The sequence below is a fragment of the Sapajus apella genome, unplaced genomic scaffold, assembly GCF_009761245.1.
Source record: "Sapajus apella isolate SASKATOON/1434 unplaced genomic scaffold, GSC_monkey_1.0 scaffold12, whole genome shotgun sequence".
NCBI lineage: Eukaryota > Metazoa > Chordata > Mammalia > Primates > Cebidae > Sapajus > Sapajus apella.
Genome location: NW_022436952.1, coordinates 14,042,293 through 14,067,361, shown reverse-complemented (window position 1 = coordinate 14,067,361; position 25,069 = coordinate 14,042,293). Strand labels below are relative to the sequence as shown.

General features: G+C 37.7%; 1 protein-coding gene across 2 annotated transcripts in view; it reads right to left on the bottom strand.

Moving 5' to 3' along the window:
• Positions 1-25,069, bottom strand: part of ANKFN1 (ankyrin repeat and fibronectin type III domain containing 1) — a 380,611-nt gene that overhangs the window by 148,487 nt on the left and 207,055 nt on the right. For both annotated transcript variants that reach the window (XM_032280102.1, XM_032280101.1), the window contains exons 4-5: positions 19,082-19,283; positions 15,968-16,178 (exon numbers count right to left, since the gene is read on the bottom strand). In XM_032280102.1, coding sequence (XP_032135993.1) covers positions 15,968-16,178; positions 19,082-19,267 — 397 coding nt within the window. In that variant the 5' untranslated portion in view covers positions 19,268-19,283. The remainder of the gene's footprint in view (positions 1-15,967; positions 16,179-19,081; positions 19,284-25,069) is intronic.

The following is a 25,069-nucleotide window of genomic DNA, read 5'->3' as shown; positions in this document are numbered from 1 at the left end:
CCTGGTGGGTGGGAAAGAAATCCAACTATTTCATTCTTCTAATTAAGGGACAACATATTGTGAAGATAACTCAAGTGAAAATTTGTTAGGCGTATTTTGAAATGGAAATTAGGTGGTTATATAGTCACATTCTCTGTGTTCATAGGCATGTTTGCATTAATTACAGGAAATAAATACTAATTTATTATGGCCTCTGTGCACCATCAGTCTAAATTTATTTACAGATGAGGTCAATGAAAAATTAGCTGAGTCTTTTCTTTTTCTTTCTTTCTTCTTTCTTTTTAAAGTTGCTGTTTAGAACACTCAGGACTGTGTTTTGCTGCAGATTTGTCATGGTTAATGAATGTTGCTGTAGCAGTCAATCATGTACTCTAAATACTGTCACACTTTTTTTTAAAAGCCTCAGTCATGAGCCATGACAGAAAAATAAACAAATAAATATAAAGCTAAAAAACTCTTTCACTGAGCAGCTACACTATGCAGAATCCCCGGGGAAGGCTAAAGGAGGCCAGAATAAATGATAATATAAGTGCTGTGGACGTAGGGAAGCAGTGATGGGGTATGAACGCAGAGGTTCTGGAGAAAAAAAATACACATACACATACGCGGGCGCACACTCCAGTGGAAAAATTGGCAATATTAGTAGCCTCAAGGTGCAATTTCCTGGAGCAGTGAGATTGACAAGTCAGTACTAAATGCTGTTAATTTAACTAACTTCAGATTAATGGTAGAGTCTGCTATGACTGAAGCCCTCAAACACAGTCTCATTATAGCCTTGCTGGGAAGGTCCTAAATATAGGCATTGACAGTTTAAAACAAATTCGTATACATTTGTGTATTTTTAGACATAGGTTAGGCGTCAGAGTTTGTGTCACAGTTTTCAGGTTGATTAATTGACCCAGTAACTGCACTCTCTACCCACTCCCCCCTCCTTCTTTCACTCCAAATTATAGAGAAAATGGGGGAATTGTCCTTGTTAAGTTATTCAGTGAGCTTTTAATTGTATGCCTGATGTTTGGATTGCATGCATGCGTCAACACCTGGGTGATAGACACAAGATTTATAAAAATAAATTTTTCTAATACTATGAAATCCCCGCTATTAATTTTTATGTCCACAACAGTTATTACTGGTGTGAATTCCAGGTGGCATTTCAGATGGACAGCTTCTCTTGAGCTATGCTTGGCTCCTTCTGACAATTTTTCTGCTTTCCCTAGAACCACACATTTGTTTCTGCATTTTCCCTTTCCTTCTAGGCTTGAGATGCAATTTGAGTTATTATGGTAAAGGGATTCCACCTCTTCATGATAATGCATTTTGCCTCTTCAGAGACTAAAAACAGAATTTTACAGCTGGGTGAGCTCTCCAAGATTATTTAGATCCCAGGGCACCTCAAACTGGGATATCTAAACTCTTAACGTAATACTGTGGTGATGGAGGGTGAAGTGTGGGGTAGAGTGATCATCTCTGAAGACACAATATAAATGAAGGTGTCTTCTTGGAGCAACAAATTTTACATGCAGATTTTGATTAAGCATATTATTTAGAAATTAAATAGGTCTATTATGGAGAAGAATGGAAAGTGTTTTCAAAAAGTGAAGATTTTGAAAAAAGGGAAACTTTGTAAAACTCTATCCCTTTTCGCCAGGTTAAGACCACAGGTGCCCTTGAGAGTATCATTTGCATCTGTTGTTGGAAGTAATTGCACGGACAAGTCAGAGAGCCAGTGGTTTCCAAGCATTTCACCAAACAAACCTTTGTTTATTTTTTTCCAGTGGATTTTTAATAGCTTAATAAAACACCCTCTTTTGAAAGATTTTTTTTGGTCTACCAAACCAGCTGACTTATAAAGTGATCATGTTTCTCCCTATTATTAATGACCAATATAACTGTCAATAGAAGCATCTATTCAGAATGAGATAATCAACCTAACAAGTGGGTTAATATATTTTAAGCAGAAGAAAGTAAATATGATAATTATATTAGACTGTGTAGTTTATCATGAGTAATGGTGTGATAGTTAGGCTTTTCGAAAGCTTGAAAATTGTTCTGGGACTCACATTTCTATTTTTCCCACCCTGGAATGGGGACATTTTCAACCTCCTCATTTTAAAGATGAGGAAATTGAGGTCCCGGGGAGATGGGATGACTTATTCATAATCTGCATCTAAACCTTAAAGAACTCAGTGAATTTTCTCTAAACCCAATGGAATACAAATCAACCTATTATTTATATATTACAATTTCCTGATTGCTATCTATTCGGCATGAGATCGGTGAACTCAGTTTGACTGGTTGGATTTAGAATATAGAAAGGCTATGTCTCTTTTATCATTCCTGCCCATCCACTTCCCTTTTTCTTGGATTCATTCCCCTTTCACTTCCACCCACAGGATACTTTTCCCTGGAGTCCATGATCCAGATCTCTTTGCAAGGCTTGCCCTTTCCTCTCATTGCAGTTGGTCTCTTCTCCAGCCAAGCAGCTATCCCTCTGAGCAGCCATGCCGGCACAATGGAGGGTCTGTGACTGTGTGGTAAGCAGTCCAGCAGGGGCAAGACCACTCAATGGCTCTTGAAACAGGCTCTGTGCTATTGTGGTGTTTAATTATTAACAGCATTTCTACCGCCCAGTGCTTCTGAGTGAGTATTTGTTGTAAGACCTACCCAGCTAATTAACTATGGGATGGGGTGGGGGGAGTGGCGGGAACTTTGTGTTCAAAGAATACAATTATAGTTACTGTTTAAATCCTGAGATAAATAATGATCAGGTACCGAAGGGACTTTCTTCACCATTAGAATCTAACCTATGGATTGCTACTTATAGTTTGTTAATTCTGCCATTGCCCGCAATTCCTAAATTTGGATCTGGTTGATATAATTGCTTAAAGTTTGAAAATAACAATGACTGTAAAATGTAAACTAATTTTAATTTTTAATTAAGGATTTTAGAGAACAATTCATTTGGTTTGCTTAAAAAAAACAGACACATTTGTCCATTACTAATGATGTGCCGCTCTTCAATTTAGTCACAGCTTTCCCATTATTATTGGCATTTTCCTTTTTTAATGATGAGAAATGAGGCACTAAGATAATCATTTAATCTCAAGAGTTAGAAGGACACCTTACAACCAACCTCAGATACCTCTCCTTTAGTACCCTTGGTCCTCTATAATTTCCTACCTGAGGGGAACTCACTGTTTACCAAGATGACCTTGCCCATTTTCATACAACAGAATTTTAAAGTTCCCTTATCCTGAACTGAAATCTGTTTTCCTATTACACTCATGTGTCATTTACTGACAGGGAAATGTTCTGAGAAGTGCATTGTTAGACAATTTCATGGTTATGCAAACATCACAGAGTACACTTACACAAGCCTAGTAGATATAGCTACTACACAGCCAGGCTATATGGTATAGCCTATTGGTCCTAGGCTACACACCTGTACAGCGTGTTGCTGTACTGGCTACTGCAGGCAGTTATGACACAATACTATTCGTATATCTAAATCTATTTCAATGTAAAAAAGGTACACTGAAAATACAAAAACTATGGCATAAAGGATAAAACATGGTAGAACTACATAGGGCATTTACCCTGAATGGAGCTTACAGGACTGGAAGTTGCTCTGGGTGAGTCAGTGAGTGAGTGGTGAGTGACTGTGAAGACGTAGGACATTACTGACACTACTGGGGACTTCGTCAACACTATACAACTGAGCTACATTAAATTTACAAAACATTCTTTCTTCAGTAATAGTTTACTGTAACTCTTTTACTCCATAAACTTTTACATTTTTAAAACTTTTTGGGCCTTTTGTAATAACAGCTTAAAACACAAACAAACTGTACTGCTGTACAAAAATATTTTCTTTATGTCCTTATTCTGCAAGCTTTTGAAAAATTAAAAAAAAAATAAACTGTTTTTGTTAAAAATTAAAACACAAACACCTACATAAGCCTATATCTATGCCTTGGGTCAATATTACGAATATCAGTCTTCCACCTCCACATCTTATCTCACTGGAAGTTCTTCAGGGGCAGTAACACACATGGAGATGTCATCTTTTATAACAATACCTTCTACTAGAGTACCTCCTGAAGGACCAGAGGATGGTTTATAGTTAACCATTTTTTTTAATAAGTAGAAGGTGTGTACTCTAAAATAATGATAACAAGGATAGTAAATATATAAAACAGTATCATAGTAGTTTAGTGTCATTATCAAGTAGTGTGTCCTGTACATAATTGTATGTGCTGTACTTTTATATGATTGGCAGCACAGTAGGTTTGTTTAAACCAGCATCAGAACAAATGTGAATAATACATTACACTGTGATGTTATGACAGCTACAACATCACTAGGCAACAGGAATTTTTTAGCTCCCTTATAATTTTGTGGGACCACCTTCATATACATAGCCTACCATTGACTGAAATGTTATGCAGATGTGATTGTATTTCTAAACTGCAAGCAATGTGGTAAAAGGGCTTTGGTGTCCTATAGATCAAGTGCTGCCCTTACATATGTGTGACCCTAACCAGTTACTCTGCTATATGGAGCCCAAGTTTCTCATCAGTAAAACTGGCATAACAATGGCATTTGTCTTATAACTTGTAACAAATTAATGATAATCTTTATATAGAAGACTCTCTTAGTGGAGGTTTGCATTATTATTATTACATCCATTGATCTTACATTTTTAGAGGCACACAAAAGAAATCAAAATACTTGTTTTATAACATAACTCTATGTTCTTCCATCAAAAACCCCTCCTGCCTCAAATAAAATTTTTCCATCCTAGCTATTGTTCAGGTATATATACTAGTAAGTGACATCAATTTAAACCCTATCTGTTATTTCCAGGCAGAAAACAAGGTCACTTAGATTTAAATCTTACATGGTAGTGAATATACTCTGGGCAGTTAATATAATTTATTTTTGCTGACTATAAGCGATAATCTTCCAAGAACTTCACCTTGTTTTAAGGTAGGAATGACAAAGCAATGTAGGGGTGCTCTAAAAATTAAATATTTTTAATTCAAAAAGTCTTATACCAGAGAAACGCAAAACATAAACTCTAATTTACCTGTCTTAAGATTCAGGACATAAGACTCATTTTGACTTCACTTAGGTCTCAACCTGTTATTACATTTTCAGATTTTCCCAAGGACATTAAGGTGTGGTTCCAAAAAGGTTTTAGAGCTCTGGAGATTAAATGTTTCATTTAAATTACTGTGAATCTTTCTTCTCCTAAACTTATTACACCCAGACATGGGGCTCTGGAGTGTTTTCTGCAACTTTCCAGCAGAATGTTGACTCACAAAGTCTTTATATAACTTAGATTGTAACTGGTGATTTCTTAATAAGCCAGAACAAATGACACAGAGAGGAACTTTTAGGACTCATCAAACTCAAAGGGGAAAATGGACATCTTCTCTAAAAGCACAATATGCAAGACACTTGATTGGATTATTTTGGAAATTCAAAGGAGATTGCCTCATAAAAACATAGGGGGTTTAAGTAATGAAGCAAAATAACCATGTCTTCTGCCAATATTTTCAGTGCTGTCTATAGACATATAGTGTGAGCCACATCATTTAAAATTTCCTAGTAATGACAATAAAAAAGCAAAAAAAAATGAAATTAATTTTAATATTTTACTTAACTTGATATATCAAAAATGCTACCATTTCAATGTGCAATCTATAAAATTTATTAATTTTACATTTTATGCTTTTTTGATACTAAGACTTTGAAATCAATGTAATTTTACATTTAGAACACTTACTAATTTGCACCAGACATATTACTTTTTTAAAATTTTATTATAAGTTGATAATAATTTTGTATGTATTTATGGAATACAAAGTAATGTTATGATTTGTGAATACAATGTGGAATAATTAAGTTAACTAGACATATTCATCACCTCAAATATATATGCTTTTTTTGTGGTGAGAACATTTGGAATTTACTCTTTTACCGATTTTGAAATGTATAATGCACTGTTATTAACTATATTCATGATACAGCACAATAAGTTTAATAAAGCCAATTATTTCTCCTGTCTAACTGAGATTTTGTATGCCTTGACTATCATCTCCCTATTGTCCCCAGCCCCCTAACTCTGTAACCACCATTCCACTCTCTGCTTCTATGAGTTCAATTGTTTTAGAGTCCATGAGACCCTAAATAAATGAGAACATGAGATATTTGTCTTTTTGTGCATGGCTTATTTCACTTAGCATAGTGTTCTCCAATTCCATCCAGTTTTATCACAAATGATATCATTTTCTTCTTAAGACTGAATAGTATTCCATTATGAACATTTTAAAAATCCATTCATCTGTTAATTGACACTTAGGTTGATTTCATAACTTAGCTATCGTGAATAGTGCTGCAGTAAACATGGGAGTGCAGACATCTCTTTGACAAAGTGATTTCAAATCTTTTGGGTAAATACACAGAAGTAGGATTACTAGATCATATGTTAATTCTATTTTTAGTTTTTTGAGGAACCTCCACTCAGTTTTTGTAACAGCTGTGCTAATTTACATCCCCACTAACAGTGCTCAAGTGTCTATTTTCTCCACGTCCTCATCAACATTTATCTTTCCTCTTTTTGATTATAGCCAGTCTGACCAGTGTTAGATGATATCTCATTGTGATATGAATTTGCGTTTTCCTGAATATTAGAGATATTGAGCATTTAAAAATATATATATATATATCTGTTGGTTATTTGTATATCTTCTTTTAAAAAACCCTATTCAGGTTCCTTGCCTCTTTTTAAATTGGTTTCTTTGTTTTCTTCCTGTTGAATTGAGTTCTTTACATTTTTTGGACATTGACCCCTTACTGGATGTATGGGCTGCAAATATTTTCTCCCAATACATAGGTTGTCTCTTAACACTGTTGTTTAATCGGCTGTGAAAAAGCTTCTTTGTTTTAATCCCATTTGCCTATTTTTGCTTTTGCTATCTGTGCTTTTGGGGTCATATGCAAAAAATCATTGCCTGGACTAATGTCATGTAGTTTCTCCCCTATGTTTTCTTCTAATAGTTTTATAGTTTCTGGTTTTATGCTTATGCCTTTACTCCATTTTGAGTTCGTTTTTGTATATGGTATGAGATAAAGGTCCAATTTCATTCTTCTGCATGTGGATATCCAGTTTTCCCAACACCATTTATTGAAAAGACTATTCTTTTCCCATTGTATGCTTTTGGTAACTTTGTTGAAAATCAATTTACCATTCATTCATGGTTTCATTTCTGGACCCTCAATTCTGTTCCACTGGTCAATGGAATAGATCTCAAATGTTTGATAGTAATACGTGGCTAGCAGATTCTGTGTTAGACAGTATGGTTTTAGAACATAAAAGTCTACAAATTTTAAAAAGTGCTATATAACAAATGGGTAAAATATTTAAATTCTTTACCAGAAACTCTTGGGTCATTTTATTTTGTTTTGAATTATGTTGGCTAACAATTTTTAGAAATCATTTACAACTGGCCAGGTAATGTGATAAATTTTTTAATGGTGCTATTCCACTTAATTCTCAATAATCCTGAATGGGTAATATGGTAGCCAGCCTCCATGAGGGCCTGCAGTGACCTATGTCTGCTTGTATTCATACCCTTATACAGTTCTCTCCTACACTGTACAAGCGTTGTTCTGTGAGATCAGCAGAATTCTGCAGAAATGACACTATGTTACATCTGGGATTAGGTTATATATGTCACTGTTGCTTCCACCTCGGTTGGTCTCTTTCTCAGGTCATTTTCTCTGGGGGAAGCCAACTACCATGTCATAAAGTAGCCATATGAAGAGACTCATACAGCAAGAAATGCAGGGCTCTTGCCAGTAGCCACTATGAGTAAGCTTGGAAGTGGACCCTGTAGCTCAATCAGTCCTTAAACTGAGAGCAATCTCATGGAGTCACATGAAATTGTGATTGAGCCATAACCATCCAGCTAAAGCCATTCCCAGATTTCAGATTCATATGAGACAAACATTTACTATTTTTAGTTGATGTTTGTGGGTAATTATTACATAGCAATATATAATAATACAATTTAGGTACAATTATTATATCCATTTTAAAAATGGAGAAATGGAGGCACAGAGAAGTTAAAGAACTTTCCCACAGCTACAAAAGGTCAGATGTGAGATTCGAAGCCAGAACTCTCTGACTCTAGAAATTTAATTTTTAGCCTTTTCTAATGGATTAATTTAAAAGCTATACTCCCCAAAATTCTATTGTTGTCATGTTTATGTTTAAATTCATGGGGAAAAGTCTGCATACCCTCTAAACTGATAACAATGGATATGTTTGGGGATTTGGGGGATGGAACCTAGATTGTGTGTGCATGTGGGGATGAGTTGGCTGGGCTGCCAAAGACAGCTTTTAACTTTATCTATAATGGTTTTATTTCTGACAAGGAGAAGATATCCTGTGTTGTATGTCTATTAAAAAAATTTTTTTTTTGAGAGAAAAAGAGTACTATAAAACAACATGGATGAGCCTGGAGGACATTATTCTAAGTGAAAGAAGTCAGATCCAGAAAGACATAATAGATGATCCCACTTAAATTCGGAATTTAAAAAGTTAAACACATAGAAACAGAGAGTAGAATAGTGGTTGCCATGGGCTAGGGGTGGAGAAAATAGATGTTTAACAAAGGGTACAAATTTTCAATTAGAAGATGAACAAGATCTGGTGATCTAATGTACAGCATGGGTATGGATCTGCGAATTAATTTGATTATGATAATCTTTATAGAACATGTGTATATCAAATTATCACATTGTATACCTTGAATATGTACAATCTTGTCAATTAAATATTTTAAAGCAAAAAACCAGAAAAAAAAATATCAATTCAAAGAATAGGAACTTAGGCTTTGGCCACCTGGTGTTTAAATAATTATTTGAAAACCTAAAAAAGGTCAATGAGTCCAATATTAAGTAAAATTATTCTCTTCATAAGGAATAATATATTCATACCCCTGAAAAGAAATAAGCTTAGGATTGATTCAATTCAATTAACTAGATATTTATTGAGTGTCTACTGTTTGCTGGGCATTCGGCAATGAATGAGAGAGGTGCTGCCCTTTGAAATTTATGTGCAGAGGAGACAAAAACAAGCAAATAAAAACATTGAGAAAAATCATGATAAGTGCTATGCAAAAAATGACGAGAGTGATGTGATGAGAAAGTGTCATTTTAGACTTTGGACTTGGTGGCCAGAGAAAGCCTCTCTTGAAGATGTTACATTTAAGCTGAAATGTGAATGTTACGAAGGATTTGGCCATGTAATGAACAAGATTAAAAGCATTCAAGCAATCCAAGTAGATGGAATAGGCAGTACAAAGGCCCTATGCGAAGTTAGCCTGGCGCATTACAGGAACAGAACGGAGGATGGTGTGGGTGAGGAGTGCGCAGTCTAAGATGAGTTTTGAAGAACAGATTTGTAAGTCAGGATGAGGATTTATATCCCTATTTTAGTGAAGCAGAAAATAATATTGAGGGCTCATTATAGAGACCTGTCTAAGGCTTGTTCTTTATATACTCTTATTGGCTGCAAATCTTTGTCCTTTGAGGGTGGATTTGATTGCAGGAAATCTCTGTAAATAATTTGAAGCCAAGTCTGAGGAACACAGAGGGTGATGACGCTAGGCAATGCTATTTTGGAACAAAAATCAGGTGTGACTCTCAGCAACGAGTCAGATTTTCTCATAAACTGACTCTGAGGACAATTCCAAAGTGTTCAGAGCAATGGCAGCACTGTTAGAGCAAGTGTGGGGTCTCCCAGGAGGACCATGTGGAAGGATAACATTCGCTTGGATTGTAGACTTTCTAGTGTGTTTGTTTACATAAAACCAGCCTCATTAGTTTATAGTCACACCTCTTAGACATGGCCTGACCAGTCCCAGCACAAACACGAACCCCTTACTACTGCAGAAATGAGTGGTGCATCCTGACAAGACTGCCAAAATTGTAACACTGGTGTATGCACCATACTCACTTGACAGCAATTCTGCAATTGCATTTTATGAAGCAACTGGACACAACAAATTCTGAGTGACACTTTCTAGTTCCACGGGCAGCATCTGAGAGAAAGTGAGAGGGAGGCATTCACCAAGAAATGCAGAGGGAGGGGAGCGGGACTAGAGAGAGGGAGAATGTAGCTAAGGGAAAGGGCAGAAAGACTGAAGCTAAGGGGCATTTCACCATTCTTACCGCATATTATTAAGTAGTGTAAAAATAAAAACAACTAGGCTACATCTAAAACTGAATTCGTAACAATGTCTGGAAAACAATAACAGCCATATTAACAGCAAAAGGATACCCCAAAGGTTAAGTTACTGGACGACTTAACGGGTTTTTTTCCATACATTCTGTGTATATGCGTGTGTGTGTGTGTGCGCCTGCGTCTATGAGACACATAATGAATGTATGTTTGCATAATAAGAGTTGACACCTGTGACTCCGAGCAGCATAAGACAGGCTGTCACAAAGGCTAAAATTTCAACAGAGACTTTCTGAGTATCTACTATGTACTAGGTACTGGAGTCAAAGAATGAAATAAAATCTCTGTGAGTGACCAAATTTGCATGTGATTGCGAAAGAGCTAGTTTCTTTATGATTACTATTTACAGGGCCTTAATGATGCCAAATAAATGGCCATCTCAGAAAGGCAAGACTCTCATTGATGATTCAGCACATTCCTCCTGAAGGCTATTGGTTTGAGGGTGGGGGCAGAATATGAGTTAGTCAGAAAAAAGGAGGGGTTTACGACTGGGGGTTTTTATGTACAGAGGCAACAGGTCTTTCTTCCATAGCAGTTGCTCAAGCGAGCATGAGTCATAGCGCTGGGCTCCTGAGTGCATGAAACAACCCATGGCGTACCCGTGGGTGTCCTGCGGTGCCTCCACACATTGGCTTTCCTAGCTGCAGTCCTTTCAGACTCTGTGGCTGTTTTCCTAAGCTCAGCACACCAGTCTGCAAGAAAGTACTTGGGACTCTACTTCAATAACGGCTGGTATTTTTTTTTCTGCAAGGAATGAATATTACTTTGTGCTCTTTGCATAACAGTAGGAGGAACAAGGCTGGGAGCAGTGGCTCACACCTGTAATCCCAGCACTTCAGGAGGCCAAGGTGGGCAGATCACCTGAGGTCAGGAGTTGAGACCAGCCTGACCAACATAGAGAAACCCCACCGCTACTAAAAATCCAAAATTAGCTGGGTGTGGTGGCACATGCCTGCAATTACAGCTACTCAGGAGGCTGAGGCAGGAGAATTGATTGAACCCAGGAAGCAGAGGTTGCAGTGAGCCAAGATCGTGCCACTGCACTCCAGCCTGAGCAACGAGAGCAAAACTCTGTCTAAAAAAAAAAATAAAAATAAAAAAACGAAAAGAAAAGAAAAGGAAAGAAAAAGAAAAAAAAAAGGTAGGAGGAACAGAAAAAAGTTACTGAATAAAGATAGCAGATTCATCTAATGAGTAGGCTGGGGTTCTGTATATATTTAACTTCAGAGCAGTGTGCACGTTTGGATGGCCTCTTCTGGGATTTTTCTATGAATAAGGAAACATACATCGTTGAGTTTCATATAAAGAACATGCCCACGTGGCTCTGGCATTGAGGGGCTCAAGATAGAAGGCAGGCCAGTAGTTTAGGAGTTAAGTCCCTAAACCCTCTGTGTTACAGTGATTCCTTTTAAGAAATGGAGAAAGGTACAGAGGATGTTCTTCTGAATTGTGTGAGGATACCTGGTTGGCATAGTGAAAAGAATACTGGGCTAGTTTTCAGAAGGGAATACACAAAGAAAGAGAAGAAAGAAAATTAACCTTGTTAGAAACCCTATACCCTGCACTCTGCTTTGGAATACATGACTGTCATTAGAAGAGGAGCAAATGGAGAGCGAAAGTAGGGAAGAATCGAGCATCTAATGTGTGACGGTAAGTGTGCCAAAGCTTTCTCACAAACACCAAGGGAATTAATACAGAACGGGTTCAAATCCTGACTCCACCACCTATTAACTTTGTTGTGTTGGGAGAACTATCTGACCTTTAAAAAAACTGTCTGACCTTTAAAGTTTCTTCACTGATAAAAATGAAAAAACAACTTCTACCTCACAAGCCAGTCTTGAGAATCAAGGGAGATGATATAGACAAAAGCATTTTTGGAAGTGTAAAATGCTCTAAGAGCGTCAGGCCTCATCATTATTTTTCTTCTCTTATATATTCTGCCTCTTTGGCTTCTGGGGAACAGTTTAAAGCAGGTGTTTGCCTATCTGGTTCTGGCTGGCAGACGGGTTTTTCTCTTGGGCTAGCTCATACTCATGTACAGAAGCATTTCTGCTTCTTTTGTATTTGATATATAAAGTGAATTAAAAATCCTTGAAAACACTATGTTTTTCTATCCTGCCCCTCTCCAAAAAGACTGACACCTTAGTCACAGAACGGAAAAAAGAAATACATCATTTGGCTTTAGCAAACAGTAGGAAGGGAAAAATACAGGGGCCCAGAGGCCACACCCCTCCATATTGGTTGTATGGAAAGGCAGTGAGGTTGCGTGGAAAGATTCCAGGTGTTGGCATCCTACAGATTAGAGACCGAGTCCCTGACATCCCTATTCATTTGCTGGATGTGTGACCTGGGGCCAGTCAGTTAACTTCTCAGAATCACAACTTCCTCATCTTCAAAATGGAGTTAATAATCTTATCCTGTAGGGTTGGTGTGAAAACCAGAGATGATATATGCGAGACTTCATAGATAATCAACATTTAATAGCCATTTTTACACATGTAAGTCTATATGTGGTAGTTTCTCTTTGACTTCTCAGGTGGCCAACATGACTTAGGTGTCATGTTTCCTGGAGGCTGAAACCTGGGTTTATCTCCCATCATTTGTCCTTTACAACGTTGTGATGGTAACATGGTTATCATCCCAGAGAGAATGAGGAGGAAAACCAGGGATCTCTTGAACAAATTTGCTTTTGGTTTAACTAGATATTTAGTACTTGAGTTCTTTTATAGAGGTTTAATTACGCACAGAGGGCTTTGGGAGGTTGGGAGTCTTACTGTTATCACAGAAAATGCAGAGTTCTTTGTAGTGTCTCAGGTAAGTAAGAAGGACTAATGTTTCAACCAGCCCAGTGCAGGATGGCCATGGCAACATCTGGATGAATGGTCTCCTTGTTCCTGTAGAATGGGGCTCAGTCTGCGTTCTCCATGTTCAGGCCCTCTGATTCTCTCTCCACCCTTCTCTCACTGTATCTTTGGGACAGATGTTGTTGCAGAATAAATTGGAAGGCAGGAAAGATGCCATTTCCATTTCTTCCATCCATCATTTACCATCCTTGTGAATCCTCCAGTTCTACTAAAAAGGAGTAGCACTTTGACTATAGAGCTCTTTGGAAGAGCTCAAATCCTGCTGAACCCAGATCTTCACTGTCTCTGACATGGATGTGGTGAGCTTAGCATTTTTAAAATAAGGAATTTTCTGATACAAGGATCTGCTTCTGTACCTAGTCTTTGGGTGGTGGTGGTTTATGAAATGTAGGAGCAGAGATGTAACCTCTAATTATATATTTACTTGCTTCTCTTTCAGCCTTCTGGGTCTCGCCACTTGGAAGTAAGTGAATCAGTATTAGCGAAACTAACAGTTAGATGAGTTTACTTTTTTCTTTTAGGAAACGTTAAAAACAGTGGCTCACGGCCATTGTGGTCATCGGGTCAGAGAGTTTTCACTAAGCGGAATGTGAGTGCCTATTTCATAACATTGCTGTGAGGATTAAAGGAGTCAATACATGAAAAGTGCTCAGAAAAGTGCCTGACACAGGGTGAGTGCTGCATGATATCATCCCACCCACTCCTGGGTGGGGCCTGCCATTGACCCCAGTGCAGCTTTCTTCCCCAGCTACTATCAGTTCTACTTCACAATACAGCCAGAAAGAAGCCAGTCACAAAAGGCCGTCTTTTATGTAATTCTATTACATGAAATGTCTAGAATAGGCAAATCTATAGAAATGGAAGGTAGATTAATGGTTGTCAAGGACTGAGAAGAGTTGGAGAGGTTGGGGAGTGACAATAGGGGGTATGGGGTTCCTTTCATGGTAATGAAGCTCTAAAATCGACAGTGGTGATGGCGCACAACTCTTGTGCATATATGAAAAACCATTGAATTGTTTGCTTCAAATGGGTCAATTTTATGGTATGTGAATTGTATCTCAATAAAGCTGTTAGAAATATATCCAGAATTCTGCCACTACTCAACATCACTGTGATGTTAGTCCCAGCAACTAGTCTGTCTCCTGGGCCACTAAAATGGCCTTGTAACTGGTCTCAATTTCACAATTGCCTCACACTGTCTCTTTTCCATAGAGCACTGCAGTGATCTTCTAATGTAAAGCAGAATAGTTCATGTGCCTTCCTAGACTGCTCCACTGCCTTCCCATCGTACTCTACAGTTAAAGTTGAACACTGACCATGGCCTCAGGGTCCTGCATAATCTGGTCCCCGTGACTTCTCCCTCAACCAACATTCTCCCTCTTGTTACTTTGCTTTGGCCACAATGAGTTTTTAGTTCTTCCAATATGTCAGTCTTATCCCTGTCTGCCTCAGCATCTTAATATTTGCCATTCGCTCTGCTGAGAATTTGACCCCCACACCTTCTCATCACTCATTCCTTTATATCATCTAGAATTCAACTCAAATATCGCCCCATCAGAGAGGCTTTTCTTGCTCTATCCTATTTATATATTCATTTTTAACTGACATATTGTAACTGCCCATATTTATGGAGTACAATTTGATGTTTTTATATAGATATTTGTATAATCATTAAATTAGGGTATTTAGTGTATCCATCACCTCATGTATTTATCATTTCTTTGTGGTTAGAGCATTCAAAAGCCTCTTTTCTAGCTACTTTGTAATATACAATACCTAACTGTTAACCATTCCATTATCACCTTACTGTGCGGTAAACACCAGACATTCCAACTTCCTAATTGTCAAAATTAAAAAGAGAACTACTATATGATGCCGCAATCCCACTACTGGGTACATATCCAAAGGAAATTAAATCAGTATGTTGAAGAGATATATGCATCCTCATGTTTATTGTGGCACTATTCACAATAGCTAAGATGTGGAATCAACGTAAGTGTCTATCAACAGATAGATAAAGAAAATGTTGTATAAGCCAAGCGAAGAAAGACAAACATGGCAAGACCTTGCCTATATGTGGAGTTTTATAAAAAGTTGATATCATAGAAGCAGAAAGTACAATAGTTACCAAAGACAGAGGGGGTCAGGATTGTGAGAGATTGGTCAATGCGTACCAACTGTATTTAAGATAGTCCCTTCCCTGTCAATCTCTAGCCATTCATTCATTTTATTTTCTTCATAGCATTTATCACTATTTGAGTTTGTATTTTATCTATGTACTTGCTTATTGGAAGTCTTCTCAACAAGCATATAAGTTCTATGAGAATAGGGATTTTTGTCTTGTTTGCTGTTACTTTCCTAGCACCTAGAACAGTGCCCCACACTCAGTGTTTATTGAATGAATGAGTGGATGAATGAAACCACCATATTGATTGTGAATACGAAACAGAAACATGCAAATGCTCATTCTTCTATGTATAACTCCTATTCTATATCCTCACTTGGAGTATCTTATGTATTTTAAAGCTTATGATAAAATTCCTAGAAAGAAGTTCTTTGGGGGTTCCTTTTCAATACCGTTCAGCATATTCTATTTAGAAGGCAACTTGACGCTTAGACTGATAAATGCTGTCCACGTTTGCATGAAAGTCCATGAAAACATCCAAAGGATATCAGGGCCAATGCTTAGTCAACCATGCCTGCTCTGAAAGTCAGCAGTGGCTACTTTGGTGGCATTAGACTGGAGTCTGGCTTTAATAGTACGTTTGTTTGTTCTTAGGTTACTTACAGTGTGGACTTTCTCGGGCCCCTGTTCTCAGAAGAATCCTTGCAATGGGCACATTGTTGGTCATGATGGCAATATCCAGGGGTGTCAAGCCCTCGCTGTTGGGTGTGTTGAGGTCTAGTTCTTCTGGTGTGTACTGATATAGGAGGATCTGCACAGCATCCATGTCCTGCTGTTCGACTGCCTCAAACATGGCTTCATTGCCCTGGAAATTCTAGGAGAGTAGCAAAAGTAGATTAGCACAATTTCTTAAACCAGTGGGTCTTTGTAGCTTAGCTAGTTTGAAGTTTAGAGACTGTTTCAGGGACTGCATGTCCACTTATAAGTGGTATAACTGCAATTTATCCCAAGGCCTCCAAAGTAAACACTCTGTTGGACTTCCCCTCACTCATTTCTAATGGACATTGAATAGAGGCACTGAGACAATACAGGGTAGCCTGGGTAGGCTGTAGGTAAGAGCAAAACTCAGCTTTTCTCAAACCAGTCTTCTGAATAATACTCTAATAGTTCATTTGGCTGGGTATGGTGGCTCATGCCTGTAATCCCAGAACTTTGAGAGGCCGACGTGGGCAGGTCACTTGAGGTGAGGAGTTCAAAACCAGCCTAGCCAACATAGCAAAACCCTGTCTCTACTAAAAATACAAAAATTAGCCGAGTGTGGTGGTGGGTGCCTGTAATCCCAGGTACTCTGGAGGCTGAGGCAGGAGAATCACTTGAACCCAGGAGGTGGAGGTTACAGTCAGCTGAGATCACACCACTGAACTCTAGCCTGGGCAACAGAGGGAGGCTCCATCTCAAAAAAAAAAAAAAAAGTCATTAAGAGATGTTCTATGAAGAAAATAGTATGTGGCCAAATCAATGTGATTAACATTAGATTAAACCAAGTTACCCCATTTTTTCCCTGTAGGCTTCCTCAGTGTCTTTAATAATTTTAACAGGTGTTTTGTTGCATTTGCTTTGACTACTCCTGGGATAGTATTCTACAGAACACAGTTTGAGAAATGCTGGCATAGATAGTGTTAGCACGGGTAGTATTAGTTATGGCTAGCTTGGCCTTGAGAGTGTACGTTCTCTGTTTTTCTCAAATGCATCGCCTCCCTCTCCATCCCCAGGCTTCTACATTGTCATCCCTCGTCTGGATCATGGCAATGACCTGTCTGCTGCTAGTCTTGGTCTCCCCTAGCTCTTGCTCTATGCTAACACAAGAATAATCTCCCTAAAATATACATGTTACATGTTACTTCCTTCTTTCCAAATATCTACTAGCTCCATGCTGCCTGTAGACTGATAGATTCTGAGCACTGAGGTGAGGGGTTCAAGTGGTAGTGTTCAGGGAGGGTTTCAGTGGCTGGATGGCAAATTGGTTTTGTGCCTCATGGAATCAGAGTTGAATATTTATAGAATACAGTTCACTTATAGAAAAAAATACCTTAAGAAAATATGGTTCCTTTCAAAAGTTCTTTCAGAGGATTAATAGCAAACAAAGGAGAAGAGCTCTGGAATTCTTTTAGGCAAATATTTCTTAGCACATGGGAGAAGACCAACATATGCATTATTCACACATGTATCTGGTATCTTTGCCAAGAGTTGCTTGGTCTTTAAAAGAGTTGAAATACCATTGGTTTTGACCTGCATAGGGGTCACCTGATTAACATGGAAGATCTCCAGTGACCAAATGTTCAGGTGGTCAGGTTTTATTTTTAGTCTCATTAAAAATCAATTCTTCCTATCAAAGTCAGCTTTAGCTGAGTACATAACACAAAATTGAAATTTGAGGAAAATATAAAGCTATTATGTAAATGGTTGTTTTGACAATGGGGACCCAGGGAATAAAGCTATTTTGGTGTACAGTTTTCTTTGCTGCAAGACAATCTGCGAAATAGTAAAGTGTTTTATCCACAATCTGCTAAACCGAAGAGCCTCTGATGCTTAGGCCACAATTTACCTACAGCCAAGTCCTCCCAAAAGATGAGGTTGAAATGAGAAAACATATCAGAAAACAAATGAGTTCAAAGTTAAAATGTTACCCTGTCCACAGTTGTGTATTTGTTTTTGACTCCTAGCATTCCTAATTTCTCATGTGCCATATTTACTCTCACTCTTAAGTCATTTCCTCCGCCAAGCTTTTGTTGGCAAACTTTGGCATGCTTCTATCTGGAAAGGCTAGGACTCATTTCTGTTTTAAGAGCAAACAAATGGTGCCATTACTCCCTGCAAAAATACCCTTGCTGAGCATGTTAATATTATGGTCTCAGCTTTTACTGAGGGCCATTCTAAGAAACTATTATATGAGAATGTCTGTAACATCATCAGTTCCACTCTTTATGCCATTCTCTATTACATAACTCACTATGACATCTACAAGGTCCAGAGGACTGAGCAACAGGCGAATATTCATTTTGGAGACGTTTTTAGTTATCAGCAGATGGGATGCTATAACCAATTGTGTTTCTTTTTCTGCTTTGACTTCCTGGGAACTCAGAGACGAATGTTATGATAATTTTCAGGTACAGGTACTATATTTGCATGGGTTTTTTCATATATCTATTTTTATTCTTATACCCAATATTTTCTTTTTCTAGTTTTTTCTTTTTTTTTTTTTACATTTTTTCCTTTACTTTCCTTCCTTCTTCTCTCTCTTTCTTTTATCTATTATATAATACATGTGCATTCTTTGGATTCTATTTTGAATGCCTTTGGAAAGAATGTGTGGTATACATTTGAAATAAGTAATAATATTAATATTATTATTTGAATGAACACTGGAATTCACAGAAAGCCCATTTAGCCTGAGACTTCATCTTTGTCAAACTGCTATTTTTTGAAGGTTTTTTTTTTTTTTTTTTTTTTGTGGGGTGTGTGTGTGTGTGTAGTAGGGAAATAAAAATTAAGAGAAAAGAAAAAGAAACAAGAAGAAAGTGAAACAGCTCACAATCACTCAGATATTGTCTAACAACATAAATATGTACAGTTATTGCCTTACCTGACTCTATTCTAGCATTTATAAAATTACAAGCATCCGCTTCTGAAATAAACGTGAATCATCTCAGAATATCCTTAAACCCAAACATAACTGAACAAATCAAACTGACACAAGAATAAAAACAGTTTTGTTACCACCGAGGTCTTCCTGAGACTTAGCCGATCAGTTCTTGTCCTAAAATAGGCCTCATCGAAGGAAGAGTGGCTTCCCTTCAATTTCTCAGAGAGATTCCTGTACAGGCGTTTGGCTGCGTTGGGAGATGAGGGAGCACTATGCTTTTTTGACTGACAGAGATGTAAACTTTGCATTTGTTGGGTCATTTTCACACGACAATTCCTAAGAAGAAGAAAGTCTGATGTTATATCTTATACACCACAAAATTATAAGTTGACACATAATTTTATAATCTCCAGTGAGTATCTGGAATCTGAATACAATGTGATAGCTGGTAGGGACCTTAGAAATTATCTGACCCAAGTTTTTCTGTTTTATTTACTTTTATTATTATTTTTTGAGATGCAGTCTCTCTCTGCTACCCAGGCTTGAGTGCAGTGGCACAGTCTTGGCTCACTATAACCTCCACCTCCTGGGTTCAAGCGATTCTCCTGTCTCAGTCTCCCGAGTAGCTGGGCCTACAGGTGCTGCCACCACATCCAGCTAAGTTTTGTAGTTTTAGCAGAGACAGGGTTTCACCATATTAGTCAGGCTGGTCTCGAACTCCTGACCTCAGGTGATCCACCTGCCTCAGCCTCCCAAAGTGCTGGGATTACAGGTGTGAACCACCATGCCTGGTCTTTTATGTTTTAAATGAGAAAGCTGAGATCCAGGGCAAGGAAGTAGCTTATTCATGGCCACAGAACTGACTGGGGGCAAGAATAAAATGACAGCTTCCATTTACTATATAAACATATTCATTTACATACAGACATATATGACTCAAGTCTTTAAATCTCTATCCCAAGTGAGGAAGTGTCTCTCTGTAATCTAGGGGGTCTGTTAAGTTCCTCTTGGGTATATATAATTGGGACTTTTTAACTTACATCCCCCTAGATGCTAGCCTCTGTTGGGTATATAAGAAAGTGTAGCTCTGTTTCAGATGGACAGACACAAATTAACTTCTGCAGAGCCCCTTTGTCTCGAGGTAGCAGTTAAGTTGCGTCTGTCCATCCAAGGCTTGGTGAACTATCCCAGTACTCAGAAGCTTGGGGAATTTATACCCTTAGGCCCATCCCTGATCACTCGAGATACCCTGGATGGGGTCCTTCAGGGCACTCACTACTGGCATTCTTCAGTTAGTACTTGACTGGTGTTTCAGAAATCTCTAATGAGGTCCCCACCAATGTCACACCCGAAGTCAGTTTCCAGATCAGCCAGGCCATTCAAAAGCCATCCACAATTACTTTGGGTTTGGCTCTTGAAATTTTGATCCTATCAAGGCCGTGGCTGCCTGGCATGTGTATGTGTATTGGACGAACAAAGGAATGAGTGAAATAACTAGCCAAGGTAATTATGTGCAAACTGTCTCCCTGCTACAGCCTCTGATGCACTGGGCCCAGGGCTCTCTGGAGAATGCGACTGCCTTCTCACCACTTCCCCTCAAATGTTTTAAACTTAATTTTTTAAATTGGTACATAATAAGTATACACATTTTGGGGTATTTGTGATAATTCAGTACATTTATATAATTTATAAATATCAAATCAGTGTAGTTGGGATCCTCATCACTTTAAGTATATAGGAGTCTAGTATATAGGAAGACTCATAGTAGCTAATATTTTTGTTGGAGTAGGCATTCAATAGATAATTTAGAATAAATAAGTGCACACATGAAAGTCTATTATATTTAATATGCTAGAGCACAACCCAAAAAGTTAATTTCATCCTCATGGCTTTGAACTGGTTTCCATGTCTGCTAGCACAAACTAACACTGATTCACTTTCACTTCAAGAAATGGAGATTCATCTTCATTATGTTGTTAAATGTCCTCAAGCATTTTTGTGTGTGTGATTTCCAGCTTTTAAGTTTATGGATACAAGTACAGGTTGTGTAGGTTTGTATAGGTAAATGTGTGCTATGGTGGTTAGCTGCACAGATTATCCCTTTACCTGGGTATTAAGTCCAGCATCCATAGCTATTCTTCCTGATGCTCTCCCTCCTCCCAGCCCACACCCTCTGCCAGGACCCTGTGCATCTTGTTCCTCGCCATATGTCCACGTGTTCTCATCATTCAGATCCCACTTATTTGGTTTAATGTTCCTGTATTAGTTTGCTGAGGATAATGGCTTCCAGCTCCAACCATGTCCCTGCAAAGGATATGATTTCATTTCCTTTTATGGCTACATAGTATTCCATATACCATATGTTCTCTATCCAGTCTATCATTGATGGTCATTTAGGTTGATTCCGTGTCTTTGCTACTGTGAATAGTGAGTGCTGCAGTGAACATATGCATGTGTGTATCTTTATAATATAATTGTTTATATTCCTCTGGGGTATACCCAGTATTGGGATTGCTGGGTCAAGTGGTATTTCTCCCTGTATGTATCTGAGGAATCACCACACTGTCTTCCACAATCATTGAGCTAATTAACACTCCCACCAACTGTGTAAAAGTGTTTTGTTTTCTCCACAACCTCACTAGTATCTGTTGTTTTTTGACTTTTTAATAATAGCCATTCAGACTGGTGTGAGATGGTATCTCACTGTGGATTTGATTTTCATTTCTCTAATGATCAGTGATGTTGAGCTTTTAAAAATATATTTATTGGCCACATGTATATTTTCTTTTGAGAAGTATTTGTTCATGTCCTTTGCCCGCTTTTTAATGGGATTGTAGTTTTTTCTTGTAAATTTGTTTAAATTTCTTGTAGATGCTGGATGTTAGACCTTTGTCAGATACATAGATTGCAAACATTTTCTCCCATTCTGTAGGTTGTCTGTTCACTCTGATGATAGTTTTTTTCTTTTTCTTTTTTTTTTTTTTTTTTGCTGAGGCCCCTTTTAAGTTTTGTCTGTAACTTCCTTCAAGACAAAAAGACTTCCTAGATCCTTTTAAGGTGGTCCCACTTAGTCTTAGTGATGTCCATGAGGCCCTACCCAGTTTTAGCTAAATGGACATATTTACACTTGGGAGGATGATTGTCTGTAATGTATATGCCTGTGTGAGTATGTTTTTAATAAATCTCTAATAACCTTCTCAAAAGTAGAAATGGAAAGGGTAGGTGATTTGGCATCTTTTTTCTTCCATCTATAAATCCTTTACCTTTGATTCAATAGCAAATACAGGTTTTTTTTCTAACTTAGTTTTTCCATTCCCACAAAAATTCCAGATTCATATGAAAGCTGGCTCATGTGGGGTTTGCCTTAACTTCTTTCTTTCTGCCTTCTGTCTCTAGCTTTTTCCTTTAGCATTAATGCCCCAGTTCAAGCCATCTGTCTTCTCTGCATCATTATTATTCCCAAAATAACTCTACATTCTTTTGTATCTCCCACAGTGCCCAGAAGTCCAGTAAATAAATTCTTGTCTATTGATCAAATTCCAGCTACTTGCCTTCTAACTGATGACACCTACCCACATGGCCCCTTTTGTCTTTGCTCATCTCCCATCTGTTCCCTTCAGTCAACATAGGTTGACTTTCTCTGTGTCTCTGACTTCCTTCTCATCCTCCCCCAGCTGTCCCTTCCTTCCAGGCTATTCCGTAGCTGTTTCCACACTTCTAGCTTTCATCTATCATTATGTTTTCTTTTTCTCCTCTACATTTAAAAATTTTTTAGCTAACAGGGTGAGAAAGAAAACTTTTGTTATTTGTTATTATAAATATGCATGCCCCTCCCAACTAATTGTACTCTTAAGTTTTTACCCTCATGGAAAGAGACAAGCATTTGAAAATCAGTGTAGCTTTAGTTTTGGAACTTCGCAGACCCAGTTGTAATCCTGATATTGTTACTTATCATCTATGTGACTTTGGGAATCTTATTTAAATTCTGAGTTTATTTCATCATTTATCAAAAGACATTTATCGAAGCTCTTTTTTCTAGAGTTGTGAAGATTAATCAACAAGTGAAACGTACCTATGTGCACTCAATAAATAGTAGCAATTATTACCCTAAGTCTTTTTCCCAAAATAGAGATACAAAAGTATATAATAACAATGTTATTTTTTGAGATGGAGTCTCACTCTGTTGCCCAGGCTGGAATGCAACGGTGTGATCTCGGCTCACTGCAACCTCTGCTTCCTGGGTTTCAGTGATTCTCCTGCCTCAGCCTCCTGAGTAGCTGGGACTACAGGTGTGTGCCAACACATCCAGCTAAGGTTTTGTATCTTTAGTAGAGATTGGGTTTCACTGTGTTAGCCAGGATGGTCTCGATCTCCTGACCTCATGATCTGCCCTCCTCGGCCTCCCGAAGTGCTGGGATTACAGGTGTGAACCACTGTGCCCACCTATAATAACAATTTAAATAGTTTTATTGCTTGTCTTAAATAATGTCTTGAAATTAATTTTATGTACTCAAATAGAGCCTTCAGTATGTTTTTTTATAGTAACCTATAATAAAACAGAAATAGGAAGTAGAAACTTCAGACTACTAGAGGTAAGGGTGGAATAAAGATTAATCTAAAAATAATTTAAAAATTAAAAAATAAGAAAACATAATAAATAGAAAATGTAAAATGAAGTCATAAAGTTCATGTCCTAATACTGCCTTTTCATAAATGGTAAAATAAACTCAGGGAATTTAAATAAGGTGCCCAAAGTCACACTAATTGTAGGTAACAATATCAGGATTTCATTTGGGCCTGCCAAATTCCAGAACCAAAACAATAGGTTGACTATACCTGTGCACACAATATATTCAAAAGTTGACTTTTCCTAATAAAATACAAAGACTCTCCAACTGAAATTCCTAAAAAGTGATTTACAAATGGTACACCTAAGTAAAGTTTTCACATAAGGATTAAAAATAGAAAAAATAGTATGTCAATGGGAATGGCAGAGAAAGGGCCTCCAAAAGTCCTTTTCTCCATAAAAGCAGTAAGAATTCTTGCAAAAATGGCAAAAATTAACTTTTTCAGGATCTGGGAAATTAACCAAAGACTTGCAGCAGTCCAGGGTGTCTTTAAAGAAAAGTGGCTGAATTTACTCAGAACAGCAAGTTTTGTGGCATTTTAACTTTCCCTATTTCCATCTTATCCAGCTCTGTGGCAGTCTTAGAAACCGACAGTTTACATTCATGGCCTGCACCATCAAGCTACCATTGATTTTCTTCACAGAATTAGAAAAAACTACTTTAAATTTCATACGGAACCAAAAAAGAGCCCATATAGCCAAGACAATCCTTAGCAAAAATAATGTAGCTGGAGGCATCATGCCACCTGACATCAAACTATATTACAAGGCTACAGTAACCAAAACAGCCTGGTACTGGTACCAAAACAGATATATAGACCAATGAAACAGAACAGAAACCTCAGAAATAACACCACACATCTACAACCATCTGATCTTCAACAAACCTGACAAAAAGAAGCAATGTGGAAAGAATTCCCTATTTAATAAATAGTGTTGGAAAAACTGGCTAGCTATATGCAGAAAACAGAAAATGGACCCCTTCCTTACATCTTATACAAAAATTAACTCATGATGGATTAAAGACTTAAATGTAAAACCCCAAACCATAAAAACCCTAGAAGAAAACCCAGGCAGTACCATTCAGTACATAGGCATGGGCAAAGACTTCATGACTAAAACACCAAAAGCAACTGCAACAAAAGCCAAAACTGACAAATGGGAGTTAATCAAACTAACGAGCTTCTGCACAGAAAAAGAAACTATCATCAGAGTGAACAGGCAACCTACAGAATTGGAGAAAATTTTCACAATCTACCCATCTGACAAATGTCTAATATCTAGAATCTACAAGGGACTTAAACAAATTTACAAGAAAAAAACAACCCCATCAAAAATTGGTGAAGGATATGAACAGACATGTCTCAAAAGAAGACATTTATGTGGCCAAAAAACATATGAAAAAAAGCTCATCATCACTGGTCATTAGAAAAATGCAAATCAAAACCACCATGAGATACCATCTCACACCATTTACGATAGTGATTATTAAAAA